General features: G+C 41.7%; 1 protein-coding gene across 3 annotated transcripts in view; it reads left to right on the top strand.

Moving 5' to 3' along the window:
• The window catches only part of Smurf (SMAD specific E3 ubiquitin protein ligase), a 51,009-nt gene extending 25,117 nt beyond the window's left edge, over positions 1-25,892 (top strand). For 2 of the 3 annotated variants that reach the window (XM_086971977.1, XM_022848466.2), the window contains 10 exons: positions 4,704-6,031; positions 17,208-17,389; positions 18,666-18,780; positions 19,999-20,991; positions 21,177-21,483; positions 21,868-22,059; positions 22,319-22,506; positions 22,677-22,936; positions 24,188-24,501; positions 24,913-25,892. In XM_086971977.1, coding sequence (XP_086828103.1) covers positions 5,137-6,031; positions 17,208-17,389; positions 18,666-18,780; positions 19,999-20,991; positions 21,177-21,483; positions 21,868-22,059; positions 22,319-22,506; positions 22,677-22,936; positions 24,188-24,501; positions 24,913-25,432 — 3,966 coding nt within the window. In that variant the 5' untranslated portion in view covers positions 4,704-5,136 and the 3' untranslated portion in view covers positions 25,433-25,892. The remainder of the gene's footprint in view (positions 1-4,703; positions 6,032-17,207; positions 17,390-18,665; positions 18,781-19,998; positions 20,992-21,176; positions 21,484-21,867; positions 22,060-22,318; positions 22,507-22,676; positions 22,937-24,187; positions 24,502-24,912) is intronic. The other variant, XM_022848467.2, reaches the window with a different exon arrangement.
• Positions 25,893-26,860: the final 968 nt, after the last annotated feature.

Genomic DNA, 26,860 nt, shown 5'->3' with positions numbered 1-26,860 from the left:
TCGTCGTTTCGAAATACCAGGACAGCCTGGGTCTGCGCCTGTAACTATTTTCGGCTCCGTTGTGTAAGCGCGTTATACTTCAATTGAGATTAAATGAAGATGGCTATCGGAATATCATATTAAGGTTGAAGCGGCCGGTTCAAAGGAAGCTATAGACCATGAAGCTCATCTAGGAAGGGCGCACCAAAGAAATGATAAAATTTGAGGGGGAAAGTTAATATACATCCCTGCATCTCCTGGCTTCTGGGTATTGTACGATGTTAGAATTTAACTTGGGCCGTAGAATCAGAAAAAGATAGCTCTATAGTGTATGGTACGGCTACAGATACTTTAGAAAAGCAGTGTTAGTCATCTCGACGTAGGCCTTTGAATTAGGTAACAGGTTTAGGCAAGCGGCTATGCTATTGTGACCCAGTACCTAACTAAATAAATATAACTACGTGATAAATCGAGGGTTTATGCATTGCTCAAAGCTACTTTAAAATGATCTGCTGACAAGATTTCAACATTTTTTTTTCGGCCCCTGAGCGGACAGATAGGGTAATAAGAAAAACCGTAATAGGAAAAACTGATTTTAACCAGGATGATGCAGATGTCCGTGACCGAAATGGGTAACAGGATAATAACAGCTCTCAATTGCCAAAAGTACAATAATAAGATAATGGAATTTGGGGACGCCTCGACTTGGTGACAAAGGAACGTCACCACAAACCTCGGCGAGGCCGCCTAGAAACCACTCCTAGATGAAAGTTAGAGTTTCGAGGCTTATTGCTTGTGCTATATAGATTTTTTTGGCGGTGTTTGTATATGTACAGAGTTTGGCACTCAGGCCTTGTGGCCAGTCTTCAAAACGAACTTTAACAACTATTCCTATTATCATGCGTCTCCATGATCCGAAGCAAGGCGTGGCATGGAATTTATAAGTACTTCTTGGATTTGTCAGGTCTATTTAGAACTGTTGTATCGTAAGTAAGCGTAGGACAATAGGTTACCTTGCAGCATATCGAGTACGAGTCGGCTAAAAACTTCATTCTATATACTAGCATTCTCAGTATTTGTTAGGTAACGTTAATAACATTTTACTGTTCGTTTACTCATAAAAACGCTAACTTGAAACGAAAAAAATTCAACAACAACATTTCTAAATGTTTCTAAGTCGTTGTATGACAATATAAATGTTGCTTCTTCTATTGAAGGTCTCTGAAAAGCCGAAGAATTTTAATAAATGTGCTATTTTTGTACAAGTACGGGATTATCATTCAGTGGTTGGTTATAGTTTCTTCAAATGAAACCAGTAAGCTGAAAGTGTTGTAGACGCGCCTGTGTCTACATCATAAATAAATGGCGATTCCAGCTATTGCGACCTAATTGCATGGAACATCTTGTATCATGAGCATCGGTCGCAAACAGCTGACCAAATATTCGAAGGGTTCCTCTTTCATCGCCGATGACTACAGTTATTCTGTCGTTTGTTGCATATATACATATATAATTGTAGAGCCTCGTCGACGCCATGCCGCCCTTGCAGACTACAACACCGCGTTGGTGTCGCCTGTATGACAATTGGGTGTCGCTTATGTCTCTATCGCTGGCTGGTTTGTTCATTGCGTGTTTGATTAGTTGAATAGTTGGGCGTCTGGTTGGACGGCTGCTGCGGGGAAGAATATGCGCAGCAGCAGGACAGTGGGGCTAGGTGATCGCTGATGTTGCCGTTGGAGACGAGATGAACGCGAACGCGCAGCGCTGTCGCCTGGCCTGGGTGTATCGTCGTCGCCATCATTATCGCGACCAGCCTTACCCAGGTGATCTTGTCGCCATGCTGCTACTGTCGGGAGATCTCTTAGCCCTCTGACGATGGTGCTGCCGTTACTGTGGTGCATGCTCGTTTGTTAGGCAACGTGGTGATCTCGTTGCTGGTGCTCGCGGCCGTGGTGACAATGTCAGTGATTCCGTTTTCGTCCATACTAAATGCGTGCTTACGTGCTTGATACTGTAGAGCAGTAGCTGAAGACTTTTCTGAAAAGGATGACTACGCCACGGACGATGTTAATGGATGGCTTTATGATATTGATGAAAATGACTGCAATGATATCCATAACAATAGTAACGTGGTGGTAAGACACTGTTCTACCATAGGAACGGCTGCTCCTGCTGCTATGCTGTGGCAGGTCAGCGCAAATCAACGGTGTGTGGAGACCCGTTTGTACTATTTTATTGTCTAAACCCTTGAAGTAGGTGCACGCACTAGGTATACGAAATAATATAGGGACCAGTTGTAAAGTTTCAAACCAATTTTAGCGATGACAAGGTCGTTCACTAAGGTAGCGCGCAATGACCATTAATCGGGAACCCATTCCCGGCAGCTGTTGGACTTAGCCAATGGGTTTCACCGGTGAGTTTACCGTTGTTTGTCTGTCTGTCTGTCCTAAGCATGTTGCTGATGCATAACGCTGATACGCTATGGGCCACGTTTAATAAACATGCAGCTAGTCACAGGCATCCAATGAATGTTATATACAGTTCATGGCTTTTTTTTTATCTTTGCCAAAAATTCAAGACGGGCTACCTGGATGGATTTTTAAGAAGGGAGCAGATATACCAGCGTACATCAAAGAAAAGCATTTTCAAACTTGCCACTGGCTAGGAGAATGTCTCTTTTACTAAAGTTGTCTGTGCAGTATTTTTCATAACCAAAATGCCCGTTTCCTGACCATGTCTGTTGCTAGCGCTTATTTTTGTGCTTGTTATCGTAGTTCGTCAGAAGTGAGCGACTGGCTAAAAAAAAAAACTACCTTCAACAATCTAGTCTGCTTTCATCATAATGGCGTAGGCCATAACTGTGTGGTGCAGGAGTACAAACTGAACCGTTTCCTTTCTCGGTCTTTAGTCACAGCTGACAATGTTTGCTGCTATCTCTTCTAATGTATTCTATTCATATCGCTCCTTCATTCTCGCTAACATACGAAGCAACGTAACAGAATGCGACTCAAACAGAAGTGTAGGCGGTGTCATGGCGAGATGCTTTAAGCAGCCGACGGCCATGTTAATACGATGCTTTTTCGTTACTGATTATCAGTTGATTAGTTACGCGATGAACGGCCTCCGTCAATAGCTGCTCCCAGCGCTACTCTATTCCAATGCCTATTTGAAACAACGCGGGCCAGACGTCGGCGCGCGATGAGTGCGTCGCTTGAGCTTGCTTTACGTTTGTACCGATGGCTCCATTTGATCACTGCTACAAGAGCAATAGTACATATCGACCTGACCAGCATTTGAAGACCTGCTTGAATAGAAATGGTAGGAAACGCTCTTCGAGCTGCTATATTAATGATAGTATACAAATTCATCTTAGAATTAGTTCAGAGTACTCTGTAAGGTGTATACACTGTTCAACAGGTCATGATCTTCTGACGTTTTCCTTTCGCTTTCGTTTTCCTTAAGTAATATTAGTCGCCCTAAGGGAACTTTTAAACAAGAAAGAAAGTTTATCTCGAAATGTTTTTGGAAGTATGAAAATGTACAAGGATAATAAAGCAGAATGCTAAGCTAAAAATCGAAGTTTGAGACAAATGGAGTTGTTCAGTATGTTCATAGGCGGAAAGCCCAAACATTAACGATCTTTCGCTGCTAGGAAAGAGTACTGAAGAGTTATAGCGAAATGCTTACGAAGATATCTACTTACAGCGAAATGCGAAGACAATCAAGTTGTAAGTTCGGCATCAGACCCCCCGCATTTGAAGAAGTTGTAAACAAGTTACATAGTTTTCATTGCTTTGGAACAATGAAACAACATTCAAATCGAATGTCACAGTGAACGGACGTAATTACGCCTGTTGGGTAGCTGTGAATCCACAAGCGATTTGGATGAAATTGTTGAAATTTGAAGGAAAAAAATATCACTCAACATTTGGAGCCGAGAATTAACTGGGCCACCTTTTTGATAACACGGTGATGGCTGGTGGTGATCACTTGAATTTACTGAGATCCGAACGAACTGCGTGACGAAATATTGTCACGTATCTGAGAGATGAAGCTGGCGAATCTTATTTTCTGAATGAACATTTCTGAAGAATGGGACACTTGCATACCTTCACCGTTATGTGAAAGTACATCTAGATGATACTCCGAGCGGATTAGCTGAACGAAAACGTACTCCCACAATTCCGTGGGCCTAACGCCGATTGACTTCTTCTTGTAAGGATATTATCTAATAGATGCAGTCTCGGGTAGAATATCAATGACACCGGAAGATCTAAAAGCCGCAGTTAAGCAAATATGTGCCATACCTCCAAATATTTACTCAACTTTGTGAATCATTAGCCAACCGTAATCAGTCGTGTATTGACTAGAATTCTAATGATTTCAAATGTCTGTGGCAGAGGGAAAAATTACCCATTTTATGTGAGTTCTTCTGCAATGTAAATATTAAACACGTGTCAAAAACAAACAGAAACCATTATAATCATTCTTGTTTCGAGATAATGCTGCGTATAAGTAGATATAGTGAGGTCGCGTGCGTCGATCAACGTTCCGTTGATTCTGGAATTAACGACTATATAATCGTATACTACTGATGAAGTTGCGGCACACTGAACGCCAAGTATTACCGTGTTCCATTCAGTTCTATGCGAGATCAATATGCACCTTGATAATTTCGAGTGTTAAAAATTTATAACCGCCTTTTTCCTCGTCTGCATTTACAGATAATAGCTGCTCGCAGTCGATGAGTGCTCATTTCGAAAAGGATCGCTGAAGTCGTTACGGCCAACTGATCGTTCATCTAAAGAACTCAGTTGTCGCTGTACACGCTTGATCTATGGATTGTAAGCTGTTGTGGTTGCCACATCCAATTTCCTGACATCGTCCTGTCAGTGGTCATTGATGGTCAGTCGACATTCAAGCGGTTACCGTAGTACCTGAAAACAGGTCTAGTCGTCATCATCCGTACTCGCCACGAACTAATCCGAGAGCGCCACGAACTAATCCGAGAGCGCCGAAGTCACCGACAACATTTTCTGTTGTTGGAGAGACGGCAGTCGCCGGAATTAAAGCACGTTGCTTTCGTTGTTGGGACGGTGCCGGCGTTTGCTTTGCGTCCGCAACGACTGTAACGTCGCTGCTGTATTCGGTCGTTCGATGGTAGTGTTCTTATTTCGTCACCAGTTCTGGACGAGCGCCCTTGAGGTTCCTCCAGAGTGCCATGAGCAAGATACAACAGTTAACAGCATCGCCAGCATCACTAGCAATTTGCCCAACTTCGGAAGTCTTAGGGGCTGCGGCGCCGGTGGCGGAGGTGTCGGAGGAGGTGGAGCCGGTGGAACCTCCGGTGCCGCGAACAACGGTGGTAACGTCACCAACGACAGCAGCGTCAGCAGCGACCAGTGTACCGGTGGGGGCACGGCTAAGGGCAAGGGCTGCATTGTTTCAACGACGGGAACTAATCACACGAACGCAGGAGGGCGTGGGGATAGCGGCGGTGGCAGTACTGCGAGCTTACATACAACAAGTAGTAGCAACGCTACAACAAAGATTTCCGGAGCCTCTGCACCGGGAGACGATACAGGTGGTGGGGCAATTAACATCAACGGTGGTAAACCATCATCTATGAGCATCATCAGTGCCGGTAGCGAAGGTTCGTCGAGAACTGCGCCACTCGGAGCTGCTGCAACACCCACGAGTTGTTCTGGGGCACTAGTAGGGGGGTCGTTGCAGATGAACGCCAGTATTACGGGCGGAACTGCAAACCTGGCGGTGGGAGCCGGATCAGGTAGTGGGGTTGGTGGGGGATCAATTTTGCCAGCGGCGGAAGGTCCATCGAACGGTGCGTCATCAACGCATAGGTCTGCCCATCAACCGCAACAGCAGACCCAAGAAAAACCGCATGGGGCTGGAAGTAATGTTGCCGGTTATGGTAGTGTTGGGGGTTTATTACCAGCCGGTACGGAGGATACACGCATCACACAGAGTCACTCATCTCAGAGCCCGCAGATTCATCAGCATCATCAAACTGCCTCAAGGATACGCTTAAGTGGTGAGTTGCGAGTAGATGCAATAACCTTGTCACCGATCTTTATTTTTATGTGAAGAAATAATACTAGGTCGTTAGTTACGAAGGCTATGAAAAAACGAACCTAGGGTTCAAGTGTCCGTCAGTCAGCAACAACATAATATTTTCCTACCATTTTTGTTGCGTCTAGTACTGTCTTTCAGTTGGATTAAGTCATTGTTACAACCTCATCTGTGAGGTGTAATTGGACATTCTTGTGAGCCATCGTCGCCAGATTGAGTTATAAAAACCGGGTTAATCACAGCAGCGTACGCCATATTTCGTTTGCATTGAGTCTGATTTATTAGACGAGTCGCCGTAGAGAATGTACGCAAAACAACCCTGTAAAATGTGAAATAAACCCCCAACATAGGTTGATAATGATCAGCTAAGCATCTTGCGAGAACCTGATCCATCTGCACGTGGACTTTTGGGGTTTATGTGCCCCTCATCCTGGAACACTGATGAAGCTAGAAAAAAATAAATTGAACAACTGGAGAAATTCGGAAATCGGGGCAGAAAAGTCACATCTTGTACTTAGGCTGACATAAATTAAAGAGTGTAAATCTCAGTTCTACTTTGCATGCCTGCTAGACATTGTTGCAGATTAGTTAATAGATTACTGGCTAGTAGTTACCTCAAGGTTTGATGAGGTTAGATATCCAGAAAGTAGAAGGAGGTTAAAAGTCGCCCTTTCTGAATTTATCGACTCTTGTGTCTGAAATTTTCGACATAGTTGAATGAACAAACTATTATTGAAATGTTACTTTCCTTTTCTAGCCCAAGTACTTCGATTGAAAACAGAAAACTTGTTTATCGGACAGAAAACGCGTAAATTAGGTGCGGCCTTTCACACTTAACGACGCGAACTATACAAAAAGGGCCGTAGTGAGAAGTATACATGCGATTTAAAGCGATAGTAACGATCATTGATATGATCTTAATTATATACCACAGAGTAATAATAGAGTTAATAAGAAATCGCGAACGTTATTATAATGATGTAACTCCACGCAGCAACAGCGTCTTTCCACAGTTGCATTTACCGTATTTTCAATATACTTCGAAGCAACGTGTTGTAAAGCAGCATCAAACTGAAGTAATATAATGTATATTTAGATAAGCATTCAGAATCACATCGACTATATGTGCTGCTCCAACGTTTAGAATTGCCGAACACCTCTTCGCGTAAGTAAAATTGTTTTCTACCGAAAATAGAGCCCGACGCCTACATAAAAACCCTCGACACATCTCCCCTGTGAATCAGCCATATTAGCTTATTGATTGATTCATTCGAATTCGATTACAAGCATGAAATACGCTGACACAAAAAGTAAACACTTTTAAGATCACAATCGCTATTTGAATTAATGCGCCCCAGGGGCGTTCATAGATTCGACAATCGGTATGCAATAGTTACATTCCGTCTGAAGGGGTGTACGGGCGTTGTCCAAGGAAACCCGCTAGGTGCATAGATTTTTTTACAAATTCATAATTTGAACAATATTCCGAAACCTGACATAAAATGACCGCTCATATAGGGTTATGCAGATGAAAACAATGCGCACAGACGTTTTTGTTTTAACGTGATTTTCGCGAATCGTGCCGAAAATTTTAATTGCTAGTTACATTCAATGCTGGTATCCGCTCTCGCATGTTGCCAAGATGTTATCTTGCTGCTGCTACTACAGGTTATGTCTTTGAGCCAAGATGGTGAGCGGACAGTGCAAAGGCGTTTGTCGTAGACTGGTGAGAATGAAAGAGGAGGTAATAACGGCAAGCATAAGACCCATTGATTTGTACACAAGGAAGAAGAATGGTAGAAGCTATTTACGCTTGGGAAAGGAAACGTTGCGAGCCGCGGGCATACGTATCGTTACATAGGTTCCATATTGACTGCCGTCAATCAAAAAATAATGATGTTGCTTTTGGCAAAAAAAAAAAAAGCAAAATTCAGTTATTTTCGTATAAGTTTTTATATTTATGGCCTTGAGACGCCCTTGGGAACGACAATGATCCGAATATATGAACAGTATTCACGATGCTCTTCTATGTTCGGAAGTCGTTATGGAAACTAGCACATTTAACAACTAACGCCTTCGGTGAAGTGACTGGTAAAAATGGTAATACAATCGTATGGGCAGATGTGCCCGGACCAACTTTTAGCAAGAAGGTAATGAGCTTTTCGTTCGTTCAATTTTCGAGGCTCGTTGATTTTCGATGTATTCATCATAAACGCAAAAAAGATACCTGCTGTCAGCAGCGGCGGCGGCGGTGGTAGACGGTGCGGGCTTAGTTCTATGTTCTCGCCGAATATAAGTCGCTACTTTTCGTTTGGTAGTAACGGCCATGGCATCACAAGGCTACCTCAAGTTGGCGATATTAGAAATCGTTGTTTTAATATATGAAATTGTTGCATAAATGATCACTTCAAATCACCAGATATTGGTTTTTTGAAGTTCGGCTATTCAACGAATTACATTGTGTTCAGTTGTCGAAACAGCCTGGACCACAGGGATTAAAGGTTACGGTTAAAAAAAAATCAACGTTCAAATAAGAAAGTAACTCTTAATTTAGTCATAAAAAATTGATTGAAAATAGTTATCGTTCTGTGGCTATAAACTAGAAATTAATTATTGGTATAATTTACTCTGTTTATATAATGCTTTGAAAATACTTGAAAAAGCTTGAATTCGTTGGAGATACTTTTCATGTTTGAATATCGAATTTTTGTCCATTAAATTTATTGCCATGTACGCTGAGGACTCTAGAGCGCTACAACCCCTGATAGTTTTGGCAGCTTTCTCCTTTCGAGCCAAGGCAAATAAGATGATCCAAATATTTGTACTATAGTATACTATAGTACAAATAGTATAAGTAAGATAATAGTTAGCCCAGTAAAAACTGGGCGACAGTATAAGATACGTAATTATGACCAAAACAAAATTCGGGAGGGAAACCAGCAACAGCGAACATATACAAACAAGTATTATAATATTTCTTATATTATAATATCATCATTGTTATTAGAATGAAAAATACTCTATTATACGTCTACTTCTTTAAAACGTTCAATCGTTTTTTTGTCGTGATTCTATTTACGTTAGCGATCGCCATAAATGTCGACCTGTTACGAGCGAATCCGGCGAACTTTATCGTTGAGTAACTTATGAACCAGTATTGAAAGTACTCTCCCTTATTTTTATATATCCTATCACCATAACAGCTTCCGGGCAGCCATATATGTATCGTTCGAGTATTCTCCAATCGATATTAAATTTAATCGATAATTGAATCGGTAGTGGAGTTTGCTTGTTCACCTATTCCCTTTTTAGGGCATGGGAAGCCCAGGGAAAATAGGTGGGGTGAAGCCAATGTTGGACACCCCCTTTGCTCAAACTAGAAAGTAGTTGAGATATAGCAATGAAGTCTGGCATCGTTGAAAACTAACGAGACTGTGCGCTTTCGGTTGCCGTACCAATGATCAATAAATCTTTTGATGGCCTCGAGGTGGCGGATTGCATTCACCGTTTCATCTTCAGCAAGTATCTTATAGCAGCAGATGCCTTTGATGACCATTGTAAGTACTACCATCACCTTTGTCCTTAATATTGTCAGCGCCTGATGTCCCAATCTGCTTGACACTGCTACCGAGCTAAATTTTTTTAGCGACAGGGCGACGTCATTCTCTCGCCTGGTTTGTCTCCGGCTGGCGGTTGAGATCGAACCGTGTCTTTTGTGACCGTATACTTTAGATGAGATTTTCATTGATCGAAGTTTCGCAAATTGCACGCGGTATACACTGCGCCCATTTTTATCTGACCTGAATTCAATTCACGCGGTACCTATTTTTTTTTACTTAGTTTCCGCCTCTTTAGTATATGGGTTATAATCCTGTAATTCGTTACATCTGAAATGCCGACTTTCACCAACAGCGCCTATAAACTCGGGTTCTACCTTTGTGAAAAGCTCTCTCGACTGCAGCAATGCGTTCTTATACCTCAGGTCATGAGCTCAAGTCATTTCTTCGCTGGTCTTCAGCACTCCGACCTCTGTTTTTGATATGCTTGCACCATTTATGTACCGTGCTTTCGGTAAGGCCTCTTCGCCTACTAGCCTCACAAATCGTTGATGAATTTCTACAGCCTTGTAGCCCCTCAAGGAACAAACACTTGCTCACTGAGCATTGATTTTCGAGGCTGTTTCGTGACTCGTTTTCTCAACTTACTTTTCCTAAGGTAAACTTGACCTCTTTTCACTCACAAGTTTGAGGTATCTATCAGCCAAATTTCATCTGTTAGCCGCGCATAGTTCAAAAACTGTCTCATTTCGAAATCACCCGGATTTGATTGTAGGAGCCTGATATGACACCTAAAACGATCCTAGTTTTTTTTGCATTTCTAATTGTTGCATCCTTTTTGATGGTGACTTCGGTCGGAAAAGCAAAAGGTGGCAATCGACTGTCGAATTCTTGACAGTCTTCCTAAAATTGTTTGCGTATCTTTAGGTGATGAAAAGATGTATTTACACCATACTGCTATAGCTTTGCTTCGATTTGGAATTTACGGTAAAAGCCACTAATAAACGTGTTGGTAATGAAGACGTTGCTGAGCGGAGATGCTCTAAGCGGAATGTCGAGGGTAAAACGGTTTTAGCCAGTAAAACTTACATATGGCGACAAAATCTAGTCGAGATTTTGGAAGTTAATGTTTTGAGAACTCGCGCTTAAATAGCGGCTGAGGCTGTACTATAATTTACTTAATTATTCGTCGAAAAATATAAAACCGAAAAATATAAGACCGTTTCTATAGCAAGGCAGCTAGTCTCGTTTTGGTTAGCGCCATTTTCAATAGCGAGATCGATTTTTCTCTGATGGCAAGTTTACTGAAGTTTAGCAAAGTTCCCATAGGTATAAACTATCAGCTCACCTAGCGACGTATTCCAGCATCTTATTAGACCGCTAGTTGAATCCATATATGTGGATTTGATCGCATTCGACGTTCTAATTTACAGCTTCGTAACAGTATATGATATATGATTGTTATTATATGACAACGACCTCTTTTTCTATATTAAAGTAATGACATATTTAAATATGTAGCTAGTCAATAAAATGAAGGAAAACGTGACGTCTCTGTATGGTTGAAAATGATTTGCGGATCGATATATCGTTGAAGTATTTTTTTCTACTAGTTCCTAAAATTATCAAGGTTTACCGTCATGCTGAATAGAAAAATTATGGGAATAAAGATTAACTTTTACTTATCCGTTTTGCAGATTTTTAGTTTCGATCTATATTTGTTTGCGTTGTATTAAAGTGCAGCGCTTCAATGAACACTACGCTTGAATCTCAGACCTTTGTTTGTTTGTTTGTTTATAAGAAGCGCTTTGTTAACGTTCGTGTACGCAGATTTGATTTTGTATAAGAAAATTATAGTTTAGTTACGTGTTGTTATCACGTAGCTTGTGAAATCGAAACGCGATCAAAAAGATTCTATAGTATTGAATTGTGTTATCATTTTCGACCGCAGCGAGGAGATTGCACTATCTCGGACGGATCGTTCCTCTTTGTCTGGAAAGCTAATCAGCAATATCGTAGCAACCAAAAAAGCAGGATCGTACGTAGAAAGCATCCGTTTTCTGCGTTATCTGCGTTTCTGAAATTATTCTACGTTCCGAGGTATTGAGAGCCGAATTGGAGAACCTAGGCAAAACCGTAATCTATTTGAGGGAAACCGCAGAATATAAGAGACCCATTCATACATGTAGCGTTAAGCACATTAGATGCCGGTCAAAGGGGGCAGTTCTAAAGAAACAACTATTGTTTATTTGGTAGTAGTAGTAGTAGTAGTAGTAGTAGTAAAAAAATTGTAAAGATTTAATTTAAAAAAAAAAACCTTTAGCAACTACGACGTGCAAACGGCATAACTAAATAAACTAGTTGTTTTTTCGCGGAGCTCAGTGATGGTGTCGCTTCAACGGAAGACATCAAACCCTCAATTTTAGCAATAGTTCGTAATGATAATTGGACTTTCAAGTTAAATCAATCATGAACTGAGAAGTTGTGTAACGTAACAGGTTGAAATCAGTTCTCAGCTAGTGTGGCGGTTTGTACGCTTGGAAGACGTGCAGCGAGCTTTAGCGAAACGAAAAACGTTTATTTACTCAAGCTGCATAGGTGCAGTGAGATATCGGCAAAAACTTGTACGGTGCCAACTATACTAAGAAAGTTACAGTATGTAATACGATAATATTCCTTTTTTCTCTCGTATATTTTAGTCATCACCTTCCTGTTGAAAGTGCAGTAAAGCCCGATTTGAATTTCGTACTTTATTTATTTATTTATTTGTTTGTTTGTTAATAATTTCTGTCGAGTAGCTCATTCGTCACCAGCTCTAGGCAGTGCGAGGAAATCACGTACGGCACGATGCCTGTAAGTACTGTATATAATACAAAATGAAAATAAGATACACACGTGCAAACGAAAATGAAACGATATATAATTTGGGGCACATATGGACACGATCAACGATAACAACACACATTAATGTGAATTTCAGCTGTTTTTTTTTTTCGAACACAGCAAAAATGCGTGTGTCCAGAAGGAACGTTAACAGAAAATGTACAGGGTCTGGGCCTGCGTCTCTTCTCCTTCTTTCCTTTTTCATTATTGCTTTCGTTGCATCTTCTTTCTGAAATTTCGAATTTCTCAAAAATTTACTCCATTAGTGGGGTTTAGTGTAATTTTGCTAGCATGGGCTACAAAAAAATTGTCGACCCCGCGTTTATTCTGTGTTTGTGACCAAGATGATGGTCGATTGTGTGTTATATGTTCGCTTGAGAACTCAACCCAAAGTAAAGCCGACTTTCTATTCCTGTGTTTTTATATATATATATATATATATATATATATATATATATATATATATATATAGGCATATGCCTGTCTGCTCTTACACGAGAATAGTAAAAACATTGGTAGATACGGCTAGAGATAAACTGACCGAGTAGAAAAGCTGAATCGGTCAATGTATTGATTGAGCCAGTGATAAATCTCCGTCGTAAAGGGCAGAAAACGTGTCGAGGCGCAATAGATGAACTAATACCTAACCAGTATCAACAATGTCGATGCCAATTTGATAAAATGAAATAAGTGATCCGTAAAAGCGAAGTTACCATACTTTAATCTTACGCGTGTCGATCACTTGAAATGGGCTCGTAGTTAAATGCAAATAGTTTAACTGTATGTTAATTGGAGCCGTTAGAACATTTAAATTGAGAGACTGAAATGATAATCACGATGAAAAAACGGCCATTTCTTGGGGGTCTTAGCACGTCGTTTAGCGTTTAGCGAACACTTGGTCGCGTATTGGCTCGTACTGCCGGACGGACACCTACATAATGTATAAACTGGCACTCTCACAAACGTTCCGCATAGATGGAAACACCTGTATGAAAGGTCCAACATATAACAAGGTTCGAGTAAAACGAAAAAGGTCATGACCATTACGTATCTTGTTTAGCCGACGATGTGATAGCTGAGCGATTGAGTACTCAATACGATTGTGCTCGACTAACCAATAAGGAGCACAAACAAGCACGAAGAAAAATAACTGAGCTAATTTCAACAAATATATCTATCTTAGTCATGCGTTAAGCTCTACAATGAACAATCCACCAACCTTGAAAGCAAAGTGGTCACCTCGTTCAATTAGTTTTTATACCGAATTGTTTTTCTTCTACTGTCTTAAACCACAGCAAACGAAGTCCTAAGCTTGTACCACTATCAAGTACCCTGCGGTAGGTCAGCCTCAGTCGTCTCGATCACTGAAATGGGCCATATGCTATGGGCATATCGTAAACTACAAAACTTTCAAAATGTCTTACCATTATTCGTGAGGCAGAAATAAATCAGGTTTTCTCCACTTATATAAGGCGCATGCGCATTGCAAATACATTGATACAACGCACACTTGACGTTGTCCAGAATGGTGGCAAATTCGTTCTGTTGGTAAGCCGTCGAACATATGGGCATTTCGTAGGCCCGCATCGCATTCAAGCATCGACGTCGGTGATGGAGCCGCTAACAGCAACAATCGAGTGCCCGTGCCAATGGTAATAAAAGCGATAAAGGCGTTCCAGCTTGAGCATGAAGCGTTTTTTAAAATAAACAACTATGTCTTGTTTAGTGAAAATTTGTTTGATCTGCAGGCCGGCAATGCCACCGGCCTGCGCGGCTATTATAATCGACACCATCAGAGCTATAGGTTTGTCAATTTGAAAACGTCTCCTCCCTTTTTCCCAGTGTCCATTCCATTGTTGACTACAGGGTACCATTACCCATACAATACCATAGGAACGTCTTACATGCGAGCCTCGTATAGAAACGTATGATACTAAATTTTTGAAATGTTCCGTCAGGATAGCAAGTTTATCATTTGTTAGACGTTACATACATGTGTGTTGCACTGCGTGTCCACGTTATTATCGTCGTTTAAGGCACGTTCGTTGGAGCAAGTTATAGCTCAATAGTTAGCTTCTACATATAGCTTTCGCGCGTTCATCAAATGGAGCTTTGGGTGATTCTCTAGTTATTGCTTTAAATGTTGATCTCCTCGTTGATTTACAATGGATAGACGATTCTACGCTGTATTTTTTCTGGCGCAATATATCCTTCACAACATCGTTGTACCGTGTGTACCGTCAACTGGTCTGCGGCACCATTGTGGATGTCGAAAGGATTCCCAATACGGATTATGCCAAAATAATAGCAAGTGTACGCTTGCTTTACGACCAGTGCGCCATGGTCGCGATTAACAGAGCAACTGCCGTGGAAAACGCATATTGGCTTCTTGTTTCAATACGGGTTTGTATTATACCTTTGTGTCCGTTGTCGCTGTTAAAAGACAAGTAGAAACGCAATAAAAAAAAAGTCCATTGGTAGATTCGATCGCGGTCTGTTATCGACAACAATATCGTCACAAACAAACGCTTCTGCTTTTTTGAAAAACGAGAAATCAGCGACGTCAGGACCCAGCAGCAGGCGAACGGTGAACAGCTGGAGGGGCCATCCGCAACTATCCGGCCCCGTTACCTCGTTTCTGTGTCTCCTGTTGCTGACTCGGTTCTGCTGGATAGAAGAATCAGAAAATGCATGATATGATATGCACTGCTGTTCTCACTGCCATTGCCACCTGGCGGATCGGCCGCCTCTGCTGCTCGAGCTATAGAAGAAGACGCTCAGCCCCGTCCTCGACGCCTGCTAAATGTGTTAGAAATATTATAGTGAAGTAAATCGCGTATGTATATGATGTCGGAGGCGCACGTTACATTTACATCTCGAAACTAGGAGGTGCCAGAGATCTGACTATGATTGTGACACATCTTAATGTGTACTATAAATTTTTCTTACGTTTTTTCATAGATCAAATGATTCCTTCAGCTGTCGTAACGCGACCTGTCTGACTTAATTACAGTAAGTAGCTTTGTTCTATAAAACGTGTTAGGGATAATTTTTTACTGTTAAATACTAATGAGGATAGTAGCGTGCTTAGTCCTATTACTGATACATTTTTGCAAGCAAAAATCGATTATTCAGATCGAGTTAAGCTAGTTACAAGGTGTCGGAGACAACGGATGTCCCGAGGCTGTTTGAGTGACTCAGAGGGCGCACAATATCCTGTTACCTCTGTAAGCTGCTGTTTTATCAATATCGAGTGGGGAATTTCATGATGAATTGATGTCAGCTTCCCTTTTGAGAAAGTTTGCGAGCGATGATGAACGTTTGCGTATGAGTGCTTGCCTTTGCGTGTTCCTAGGGAAACAGGTGGACAGATGGTCGTGTGCTTCGGTACAAATTTACGGCATTTGTAGATGTCATAGTACACTTAGGTGTCTGTGATTTCGAGTGATAGTTGACTACGCTCGACAGCAACTACAACAACTTGTCGAGGCGAGTGTTTCGTCCGTCGGACGCTGTTAACAACGAGTAGCTCGCTCGCTCGCTCGATGCCTCGCCGTTGCCTGCCTGCGATCGCTAGCCTGAAGTTGCTCGTGTTCGTGATGAAAGGATGCGAGAAACGAGTTCGACGATCATCTGCGTTCTATCAGTCGCTGTGCCAACAATTGCTGGCGCCGTTGCCGGCTATTCTTTATATAGTTTCATTTCAGCTGCAACGAGTGACCATCTTGGTTAATCTAAGAGCGAGACAGAGCCGGCGGATGATGTCGGAGCGAGCAGTTCTGCTGTACTGCTTCGTTCCGTGGGATGCAACGGCGACGGCAACAGGAACAACAGCAGGATAAATAGCAAGAAGGCTGGCGATAACTACAACAGAACGGCTGAAATATTCTACCAGACGGAAACAGTAGCAAAGAGGGCCGTTGTCCGGGGGCCTGTTGCCGTGTCTCCTAACTGCATACATTTCTCGTCTTAAGCCACTGAAGTCGAAGACAGTAGCGATCAACACTATTCAAAGAAAGGGGAGATTCTGCTGGTATTAGAATGAAGCATATTGGTTACTAGGGAGAGGAACTACGATAATTAAAAATGTCTCTGTCGCAACATTTAAGTGCTACCGACTCAATCGTGAAAGCGCTATTGACAAAAATACCTTAAGGAATACATTCAAACGAAAATAATTTGTGAGTTTATGGAAGTCCTAGTACGGTCTGGCTGCATCCCTTTATGTTTCAAGAGTCTAACGGACGTCTCAGCGATTCCCTAAGTTTCCTACTATTATTTTAATAAGTACAGGGTGTATTCATAGCTCGTCCATGCGCCGGAAGGAATAGCCTAGATTTCTTCAGATAATTAACGCGCTCGGTGATCTTTGAGAACGAATTAATTTCCACGTTCGGTTTTGCGTCTTCGCATCTTATCAGGCAAGGTGTTTCATACAGCATTTGTCGTTTCCTTTTTGAATCCACAAGATACAAGTTTGTTTAAAGTTTTAGATAGTTCTAGATCAGATATACAGTAATGTAAATGAGGTAGTTTTAACGACGTATATAGAACATACAATGAGTTTATCCTGCTAGTTGTGTGCTTGTTAACTTTTTGTGAAACTATAACTGTCGTTCCGTGTTAAACGATTGAAGACGATTTGTAGCAAATGTGTCAAAGTTAAACTAACATAAACGCGCGTTGAATTGATTACAGTGTTAGGCGCCAAGAATCTGGTCCGCCGAGATTTTTTCCGTCAGCCAGATCCGTTCTGCAAGATAACAGTGGATGGCGGTCCAGACATCGCGGGACAGAGCTTCTCCACCGTATTCTGTAGAGGCACTATAGATCCAAGGTGGTCACAGAATTTTGACATGTATATCACTAATCAAACCTCGGTAAGTTCATCACTGTTTAGGTAATGCCAGCTTTACAATGGCACAATGCTCACACCCTTTGCCCGCTCAATATCCCTTAGATTCGTTCAAAGCGATGCTTGATTAAATATGCTCAAAGTTACGATGCTACATCTCATTGTAGTAAAGAAGTTTAATAAAAACATAACTTTGGAACGTTTATTTTAGCAAGTCAGCTGAACTCCCTACGTTTAGATAACTGAAATGCGGGTGTGAAAATTACCCACGCGTCAGGAGTGGTTGCCGGAAACAAGCGAGCCCATCTGATGATATGAAATAACTTACGTTCGCTGTTGGGGTCTCGCATTTTCTTACTGAAGATCCTTACAGAGTACCTACCAAATAGTTTTCATTTTCTTTCTCAGTTTCTAAAAAAAAAAAAAGCTTGACACTATCTCCAATAGTTTATCCGCTATTATTTTTGGCGAGCTATCCAAGATCATCAGCTCACACTTGGGTCTCATGTGTTCTATTGTTACGCATATATGACGACGTCGTCCGCCATTTCTCGTGCGCAGCGATTAGAAATGGGCAATCCTTTTAAGACATCTAGGTACTATTATCTGGCCAAACCGAATCGAAGCCGAAAGGAAGTATCGATGAGTTGACTAAAGAGATATTGTTGCCATAGTCCGTGATTGAATTACCCGTTTCAATGGTGATAAAGGCACTGATATTCACCGGGACCAGCCAAGTGTCCCATACTGAATACGAATGTGGTTAAGCGCAATGAATCAATCTAAAAACATCAATTACGCATAACTGAAAATAGGTTATGATTATATAACGCACAAAAGGTTGGGTCAACATATGGCAAGACTTCAATGAAAGAAGAAGTAAGCTGTAGTTTATAAGGACATCGAAACTTCATCAATATATAATTGAACGGAAATTGACTTCAACGACATTACACTCATAGGAGGAAACAAGCACTTTACAGACGTTTCCTGTTGCTTCAATTTTTAGGATATCATCTCGGGAAAAAATAAACGTATTGCTTGCTATCTTATCTACACTATTGGACACTATTTTTGATCGTGTTAATTAAAGCCCTGTATTGTACTGTACTGTGAAAATTACCACGGCCCGTCATTTCCTCATATATAAGTGTACGACTTTACTTATCATTATGTTTACTAATAAAAACAATAACCATAGTAATCGTATTAGCGTAAAAATCTCGCATTGGTTTATTCTTACTTTCTAACATTCGGGATTGTGGTTGTTTCTGTGGATGGTCTATCATCTTCACGCTCAGATAACGATATCGGTGTGGAATAATCGAAAGATTAGTTCGAAGAAAGAGTCGACAGCCTTTCTCGGCTGTGTACGTCTAAAACCCAACATGATTCAGCAGCTCCGAGATGCCGGCGGTGAGTGTCTTTGCGGTGTTGCCATAGCGAAATCGTCTCGTAGTCAAATACGCTTTATTTTGCCCTCATAGCAAAGCTCTTAGAGATACCGTCAATTACACTTATCGAGTAGATGAGACAGAACGTTCATACAAATTGAGAGGACACGTGGTAAAGTAAAAACAATTCAGAAATTAGCAGGACAAGGACAGAATGGCAAACAAAAGTATTTGAGATAGTATTTGGGTATATTTGACAAACGAACGCATCAGCTGGATGTGTGTTCGAAACACAACTACACTTGTATATACACATACATACATACATACATACATAGATACATACATACATACATACATACATACATATATATATATATATATACTGAAAATTTTGAAAATATTAGCTATAAAACTGAAAAACATGGCTTAGACGTCGACAATAAGCTAGATCTCATTCTGTGATCGCGCACTTTTATGTGATCTGTTAGTATGTGCAGCTCATAGCCATATATATTACTAGCAGTAAGAGGACTAGCATGTCTTATGTAGCACGTAGACGTTTATGAATCACGTGTTTTGCCTCCCTAAAAATAATGCTCCAATGAGCCGAAAAGGACGGAGAAATGCAATATGAGAGGCGACACAAAGCCACAAGTCGTAAATGAATAAAACCAACCCGGCCATCTTCGCCAAATTTACTGGGTCAGTAATATAAAGAAGCTAGTCGGTAACTTCTCCCCACAAGATCGTTCTCAGCCAAAGGAATGGCTCGGTGTGCCGACAAGTATCGCTTGTTAGCTTTTTCTTCTGTATTGTAAAATTGCTTTTGCAAAAGACTTCTGAAGCTGGCCTTCCATTCACCTGGAGGCTATACTTAGTAGGTACAATGAATGATGTCCACTGTCAGTAATGCTCGTAAATGAAAATTGACTTAAGCATTTGACTGATTCCATTGTTGTTGTATTGCCATATTTCCTAATAGTAAATTGTAAATAAGATGCCCAGTTATTGTTCGTACGTTGCAACTAGCGTCCGCACAATAGTCTCGCGTTGATCGTGCGGGACCGTTTTGCTACGTACATAACCGATCGTTAATTTTCGCTCAGAAACGCAAATAATAATTAATCATTGAAAATGATTAGGAGTTAACTTACGTTTGCCCCTGTACGGTTTTCCTTCCTGATACAACTTATCGACGGATCAAAATCACTACACTGTAATGGCTATATCTGTGCAGTTCAACTTCTCGAGTTGTCGAAATTTTATCCCTCGGAGGATACAGCATCCGTGGATTCCGTAAAGGGCCACCTGGCGATCTCTCTGGCTTCGCGCGGGGCTGCGCATTCATTTCCGGCAACTTCGGCAATGGCTGGCAGCTGTCCATTAGTTTTAATCGGATGCGGTGGGATACACGGTCCTGTTACGAGTAGCGTAAGTAGCGGTGTTCATCGGGAAACTGTGACAACTGCCGCAGTCTCTTCGCTGCCGGCGCCCAATCAACAGCTCTGCACCAGCACCAACGCGACAAACAGCCGTGGTTCACCTGCTCACGCCAGCTGCAATGGCCACACCGCGAGTAGCAACTATATTAAGTGTACCAGCCACTCCAGCTCCAACTCTGGCAACACTAACAGCGGCTGTCTTAACAACATCGTAAATAACAACAACGATAATAGCAATCCTAACCACAACAGCAGCAACAGCAACAGCAGCAGCAGCAGCAGCAGCAACAACAACAACAACGCGGGTCGTAATCGCAACAATAGTTCTAATAATGCTGTCGGTCAAACAACAGCGACGACAACGGGATGCTGCATGTCGCAACAACAAAGCAGCAGCAGCAGCAGCAGCAGCAACAACAACAACAGTGCGAATGCTGCTAATCAAGAGAATCAGGATAGCAATAATACAGTTAAGCAGATCGCAGATGCTTGTGGCAGCGGCGGTGGGGTAGCAGGAGGACGAGGTGGTGCAAATAGTAGCGCCGGTGTAAATGATGATTTGCCTGAAGGATGGGAAGTACGTGTTACGAATTACGGCCGGGAGTACTTCGTTAATCACGCCACTCGGACAACGCAATGGACCAGGCCCGTTACGTCGGCTTACGAGCAGGCACCTCCGAGACGCGAGCGAGAGGGCCGCCGAAGGTCCACAAGACATCGAAATTACCTAAGTCGCAATCAGCTTCACCGAAATATACCAACTACCACGGATCTACAAGACGGTTACGGTCAGTGAAATTTTAAACATAGTTCAATCTTGGTGAAGTTCCATTGTTAGTTAGGTGTAATCTATATGCTATAAAAACAACACAAAAATGGGAACGGTTTTGTCACTATGTTCGGCACAATCTTCGCAGTATCATAATTTTCCTTACTGATAACCCTTGATTTGTTTTTGTTTCAATGACGACAGAAATCCGCACCACTGAGCAGGGACAAGTTTACTTCATCAATACCGGAACAGGCCAGGTATCCTGGCATGATCCACGTGTACCAAAGGAGGCGCCTCGCAATGTCGACCTTGGACCTCTTCCTTCCGGTTGGGAAATGCGAGTTACTAGCTCAGGGAAGCGGTATTTCGTTGACCATAATAACCGCACAACACAATTCACTGATCCCCGTCTAACGGCGGCTACCGGTACGTCCAACCTGGCTAGTGGAACCGGGAATGAACAGGCTGGCGGACATCGCGGACCAACCCATTCGACACCCCCACGAAGGTACGTTAGCAAGGTCTCCGCTTGTCGAAAGAAACATCTTCGTTTAAGACAAAAAAAAACCCATCTATTTCTCATAGTTGTTGAATGCGCGAAGATGATATTAAAAAAAAACCTGATCTGAAATAGTTTCAGTAATGCTTTTATGAATGGGACGCCTTTAGTGATGATTCGAATTTCCATAGGATTCAAAGGATTGCAGTTTGTAACAATCATTTCAATATAAACGGCAAAAAAGCAGCGTACCGTCATTGAGATGCTAGGTTAACTTCTTTAAGCGGAATCGTTCGACTTATTTGGAAGGTATTGGTTCTCGCCGTTACTATCTTCGAGATAACGTAGCTACAGCAACATGTGAGCTTGCTTTGATTGGGTATCTAATTTTAGGAGTGCTCACGCACCCACGGAAAGGGAACACGATAGCAGAGGCAGACGGAATGCATTTGTAGAGGGCGGGGGTAATGAGCACGGTGCCCAAATCTCTGTAAGGCAAGCTGCTCCGTCTATTAATGTCTCAGGCCTGCCACCGATCTCTCCGACGACGCATGGCTCGCAACCCACTGCTCAGCATTTTCTAAGGTGCACCATTACCAATTTGAAGTATAGAACGCTTTAGACAAGCAACGAGCTCCCTCACGTTTGTCAACCGGTTAAAACAAGCGCAGATATCAGTTTTATCCAGGTAGTTTCACGCCTAACTAAGATTATTCTCGTACGATAATAGAACACCCTACGTGAAAAATTGTGTGTCCTTTAATCAAAAACTAGCGGCTCTTTGAGTCAATTACTAGTGATATTCTTATAGGAACTTATCTAACTATACACAATTGGATTTCAGTCAAAGTCAGGTGGCAGGTAGTGGATGTCGTGGAGATGCATCTATTCCCGGCGTTTCGCAGCGTCTAGGGCCTAAAGAAGAACGTGATATACCAGGACTTTTCCGTGGCCCACAAAAACACAACAGAGATCTCGTTACAAAACTTACTTTGTTGCGGAGGGACTTGCAGGCTTTCCAGCCGCCAACTGGTACTTATAACATCCTGTGCCTTATTTTGTAGAAAGAAAGGCGATGATTCATACGCGGTTATTACATTTGTAACATAGGAGCGTTGATTCTCTTTGATATCATTACTGTAGCTAGCTAGAAGTTCCGAAGTACAGTTGTCTGTTAATTATTTTGTTGTAACCATCATTAGGTCATTGCCGCCTGGAGGTGTCACGCGAGGATATCTTCGAGGAGTCGTACCGCCAGATAATAAAAATGCGTCCCAAAGACCTCCGCAAGCGGCTTCAGGTGAAGTTTCGTGGAGAAGACGGGCTCGATTACGGTGGGCTGGCAAGGGAATGGCTCTATCTGCTCTCTCATGAGATGCTGAATCCATATTATGGGTTATTCCAGTACACTCGTGAAGATATTTTTACTCTGCAGATCAATCCCGATTCCAGTGTTAATCCAGTACGTATAAATACTCCCATACATATAACTGTACATAGTAATTGAAGTTAATAAGCAATAACAACCTTGTCAAATGAGCAATTAGAGTCTATATATCTTACGTTCAATGTGTCGGGGGGTAGTCTCGAAAGCGGCTTTTAATGATATCTTGTGGGTTGACTTGTCTCGCTAGAAAATTCCAAGGTAACAGTCTAAATTTCGGGCAGCATTATTATATCGGGTAATATTACATTTAAATGGATAAAAAAAAGTTACCTTGGAGTCTTAAGATTGCGCATTCTAGCAGACGAAAAGTTCGGAACGCCTATTTTGTGTCCAATAGCAGAGTGCCTTTAGATGATGTACTTGATAAAAAATCACATTCACAGATTGTTATTAACGATAAACGAAGTATAGCAAGATTATTGTAATATAAATCTGCAAAAACATTGCGAAGACAAGCCGGTGTCGAGTAGAAAAAAAGTCCTCGTGGTATTGGCTCCAATGTACGCATCTGTACTTTAATTCGCTTATTTTTAAAAGTCGTTTCTGCTCAATCGTCGAGCGATTTTTTCGTTTATTCCAACTTACCGCTGTGCAGTAAGTTGAAGCTTTTAATGACTGTCTATCGTCCAAAAAGATTGAAGCTATAAGCAAAATTGAATCTTGAGCTTCTTAGACGATCCGGATCAAATAGAGTATAGACGTTTCCAAAAACGACAAGAGGAGCAAGACCTGCGTCGAAAACTTGTGCTAGAGAAAAACATTTGTAAATGGGACCGTATCATGGCTGAATAGATGTGATCGAGAGAAAAATTAAGTGTCGCTATTAGATAATTAGAGAGGTTTGAGGCGATAGCCACTTGGGTGTTGATGCTGCCAACGATAGTAATAATATCAGCATTTTTACTATTGTAAACGGATTTATATATTTATGGTTTGCCATTAATGATCTAATAGATTACTTAGTCAGTATCGTATGCTAGTTTTCCCAACGGCCGTTTGCAATGAGAGTTCGAGGATATATTATAGCGACTGTAATGTACGACCGTATCTAATGTAGAATGTATAGATTACTCGATTTAATGTACCTAAAACATTCTCAGCGGAACGTCCGGTTGTTGTTCTTATCTGCTGCACGCACTAGCCAACAGATAAGGGCCATTACGCGACTGCAGCAAAAAAATAGCACAAAGTATTTGATCTACTGACGCACTCATCATTGACACTCGTGAGTCAAGTCCAATGTTTGCATCGTTCTCGTACTTGCAGGAGCACCTATCGTACTTCAAGTTCATCGGTCGTATCATTGGCATGGCCGTGTTTCACGGTCACTACATCGATGGCGGCTTCACGCTCCCGTTCTACAAACAACTGCTTAACAAACCAATTACGCTAGCAGATATCGAGGTCGTTGACGAACAGCTGTACCGAAGCCTCAAATGGATTCTCGAGAATGACGTGAACGACGGTGGCGCTTTCGACGAAACGTTTGAAGTTGAACATAATCAGTTCGGACGCGTCGTAATGCATGAGCTAAAGCCAGGAGGAGCAGACATAACCGTTACAGACGACAATAAAAAAGAGTGAGTTCAACGCTTTCGAGGCGAAATTCTCCAGACAAAAATTGTCTTTTACGTAATTTTTATCGAAAACACTCACTTGAAAAGTGTATTAATTTCAAATCACTAACATCGCGGACCTATTTTTAAGATATACGTTTACAAAAATAGTTCTACGCGTGAGAAGGGCAAAGCTTCAGCAACTTTCCGCCTCTCGAATTTTATTGATTCTTTGTTATATATTCGATATTAGGCCGCGATGGAACGTCCGACAGTGACAGTCAAGCAGTAATAAAGAGATGTTGGCTTTATCGTAGGCTGGGTTACGTAGATGGGGAAAACCCTTACTCATTCTAAACCGAAAAGCAATACTTTGTTTCATTACTGATGAGCTGCAATCTGTTTTTTGCGGTTCTTTTAATGTACGCACCACAGGTATGTTAGTCTATACGTCAAGTGGCGCTTCATGCTCGGCATTGAAGCACAGTTCCGCGAACTACAGAAAGGCTTTAGCGAATTGGTACCTGTAGCACTACTTAAAGATTTTGATGATCGTGAGTTAGAGTTAGTTATTGGCGGGCTAGGTCGGATCGACATAGCCGACTGGAGAGATCATACGCGCCTGAAGCACTGTTCGCCGCACACCGCTCAGGTCGAGTGGTTCTGGCAGATTGTAGAGTCGTACGACGAGGAGCAGCGGGCTAGACTATTGCAGTTCGTCACCGGTTCTTCACGTTTGCCATTGCAGGGCTTTTCAGCCCTGCAGGGCTCCACAGGTGCCGTCGGTCCTAGGCCCTTCACGTTACACCTCGTCGCGGATGCTTGTACGGATAACCTGCCCAAAGCGCACACATGTTTCAATCGAATTGACATCCCGCCGTATGAGAACAAAGAAAAAATGCGAGACAAGATCACTCAAGCTATCGAAGAGACATGCGGTTTTGCAGTTGAATGAATAGAAGAGATAGAAAAAAATCGCGCGAGCCTACCTAGGACATTTCTGTTTTGCAGGCGCTTGAGTGTGTGGTGTGTTTATTCATGTGAGTCTGTGGGATTTGATGAGAACAGTATGGTTAGCCGAAAGCATTCTATTCGCATCCTACGTTTGGCGTCTAAAGGAACAGTGTCTCCTTCCGAGATGAGACCGAAAAATCAATGGATGAAAATGTACTTTTGAGGCCGGCAGATTTTGATTGCGTCGTTTCGGTTTTCGAAATCTTCAACCGCCTGTCCGCCAGGATAGGCTTTGGGTGATAACGATTGCCGCGACTGAAATTCAAAATATATGTGAAACAAAAAAAAAAAAGTGGTATATATAGTGGTGTCCTGAGACGTCAGTAACGCAAGCTAATGTGTACTTTTGTATATATATATAGTAACGATATGATAAAACAAGACGTGTAGCTTAAAAAACATCGATGAGATTGCAAGCATGACGACGATTTTAAGTTTTCTTTGCGTGTGCGTTTCGCGTCAATTGAATGGTCAAGAAGAATAACCACGGCATTAATTTATCATGATAATAATAGCAGCTGACATATAAGATGCTAGCTATTTAGTCATTATTAAAAAATTGAAGACAATGAAATGACGAAATAGGATCTTCACTATGACATAAGTTAATTGATGGATTGATAGTTTTTGGTAAAACGGAAAAAGCAAGACAATTGATGCATGTATATACATTGAAACGAAAACATTGACACAGAACGGTATAGCAAAGAGCTATGCGTTACCATGATGCGAAGTACCTGTGGACGGAATTTACCAAAAACAAAAGTAACTTCATGCCCTATTAATTTACCCATGTCTAATGGTTTAGCTAGTGGTACGAATCGAATGAGGTTTCGTCTAATCTAAAGAAAAAAGAGCCTGAGGCTTTTTTTTCGCGTAACTTGGATGGCTAAGTGCGTGATTGAAAAAGCCGGAAATCTTCGGTTCGAGCCTTACGACACATACATACATACATAGAATGTTTATCTGATATACGGTTTTAAAATAAATCATTATTGTCCTGTTTAGTGAATAGAACATTACATTTCAACGCGAAACACGCAATTGTGCATTTGCTGCATTCAAGTACAGAAAAATGTTGGCCCAGAACTTGATTTCCTGCGACCATTTTCACCCAATGTGTTACCCTATGTTACCCAGGCGTCGATGTCACAAAATTTGTCCTAGTTGTTATTAACTCCGCTGTAATTTTCAAAGGGAAAACTCATAAACAGTAAGAGAGGAATGCGAAGATGGAATCTAATGTTAAAGGATTATGTTCGGAACAAACGTTTTAGTAACACTTCTCGTTCGCGCATATTTGACCTCGAACTGTCTCCCAAACGAAACAAGTGCTTGGACATTGCCCGCGGAAGAGGGCACAATATAT

This window comes from Varroa jacobsoni, unplaced genomic scaffold (assembly GCF_002532875.2).
Source record: "Varroa jacobsoni isolate VJ856 unplaced genomic scaffold, vjacob_1.0 scaffold_1355, whole genome shotgun sequence".
Lineage (NCBI taxonomy): Eukaryota > Metazoa > Arthropoda > Arachnida > Mesostigmata > Varroidae > Varroa > Varroa jacobsoni.
Note: the sequence above shows the minus strand (reverse complement) of the source record. Positions and strands in the feature narration are given on the sequence as shown.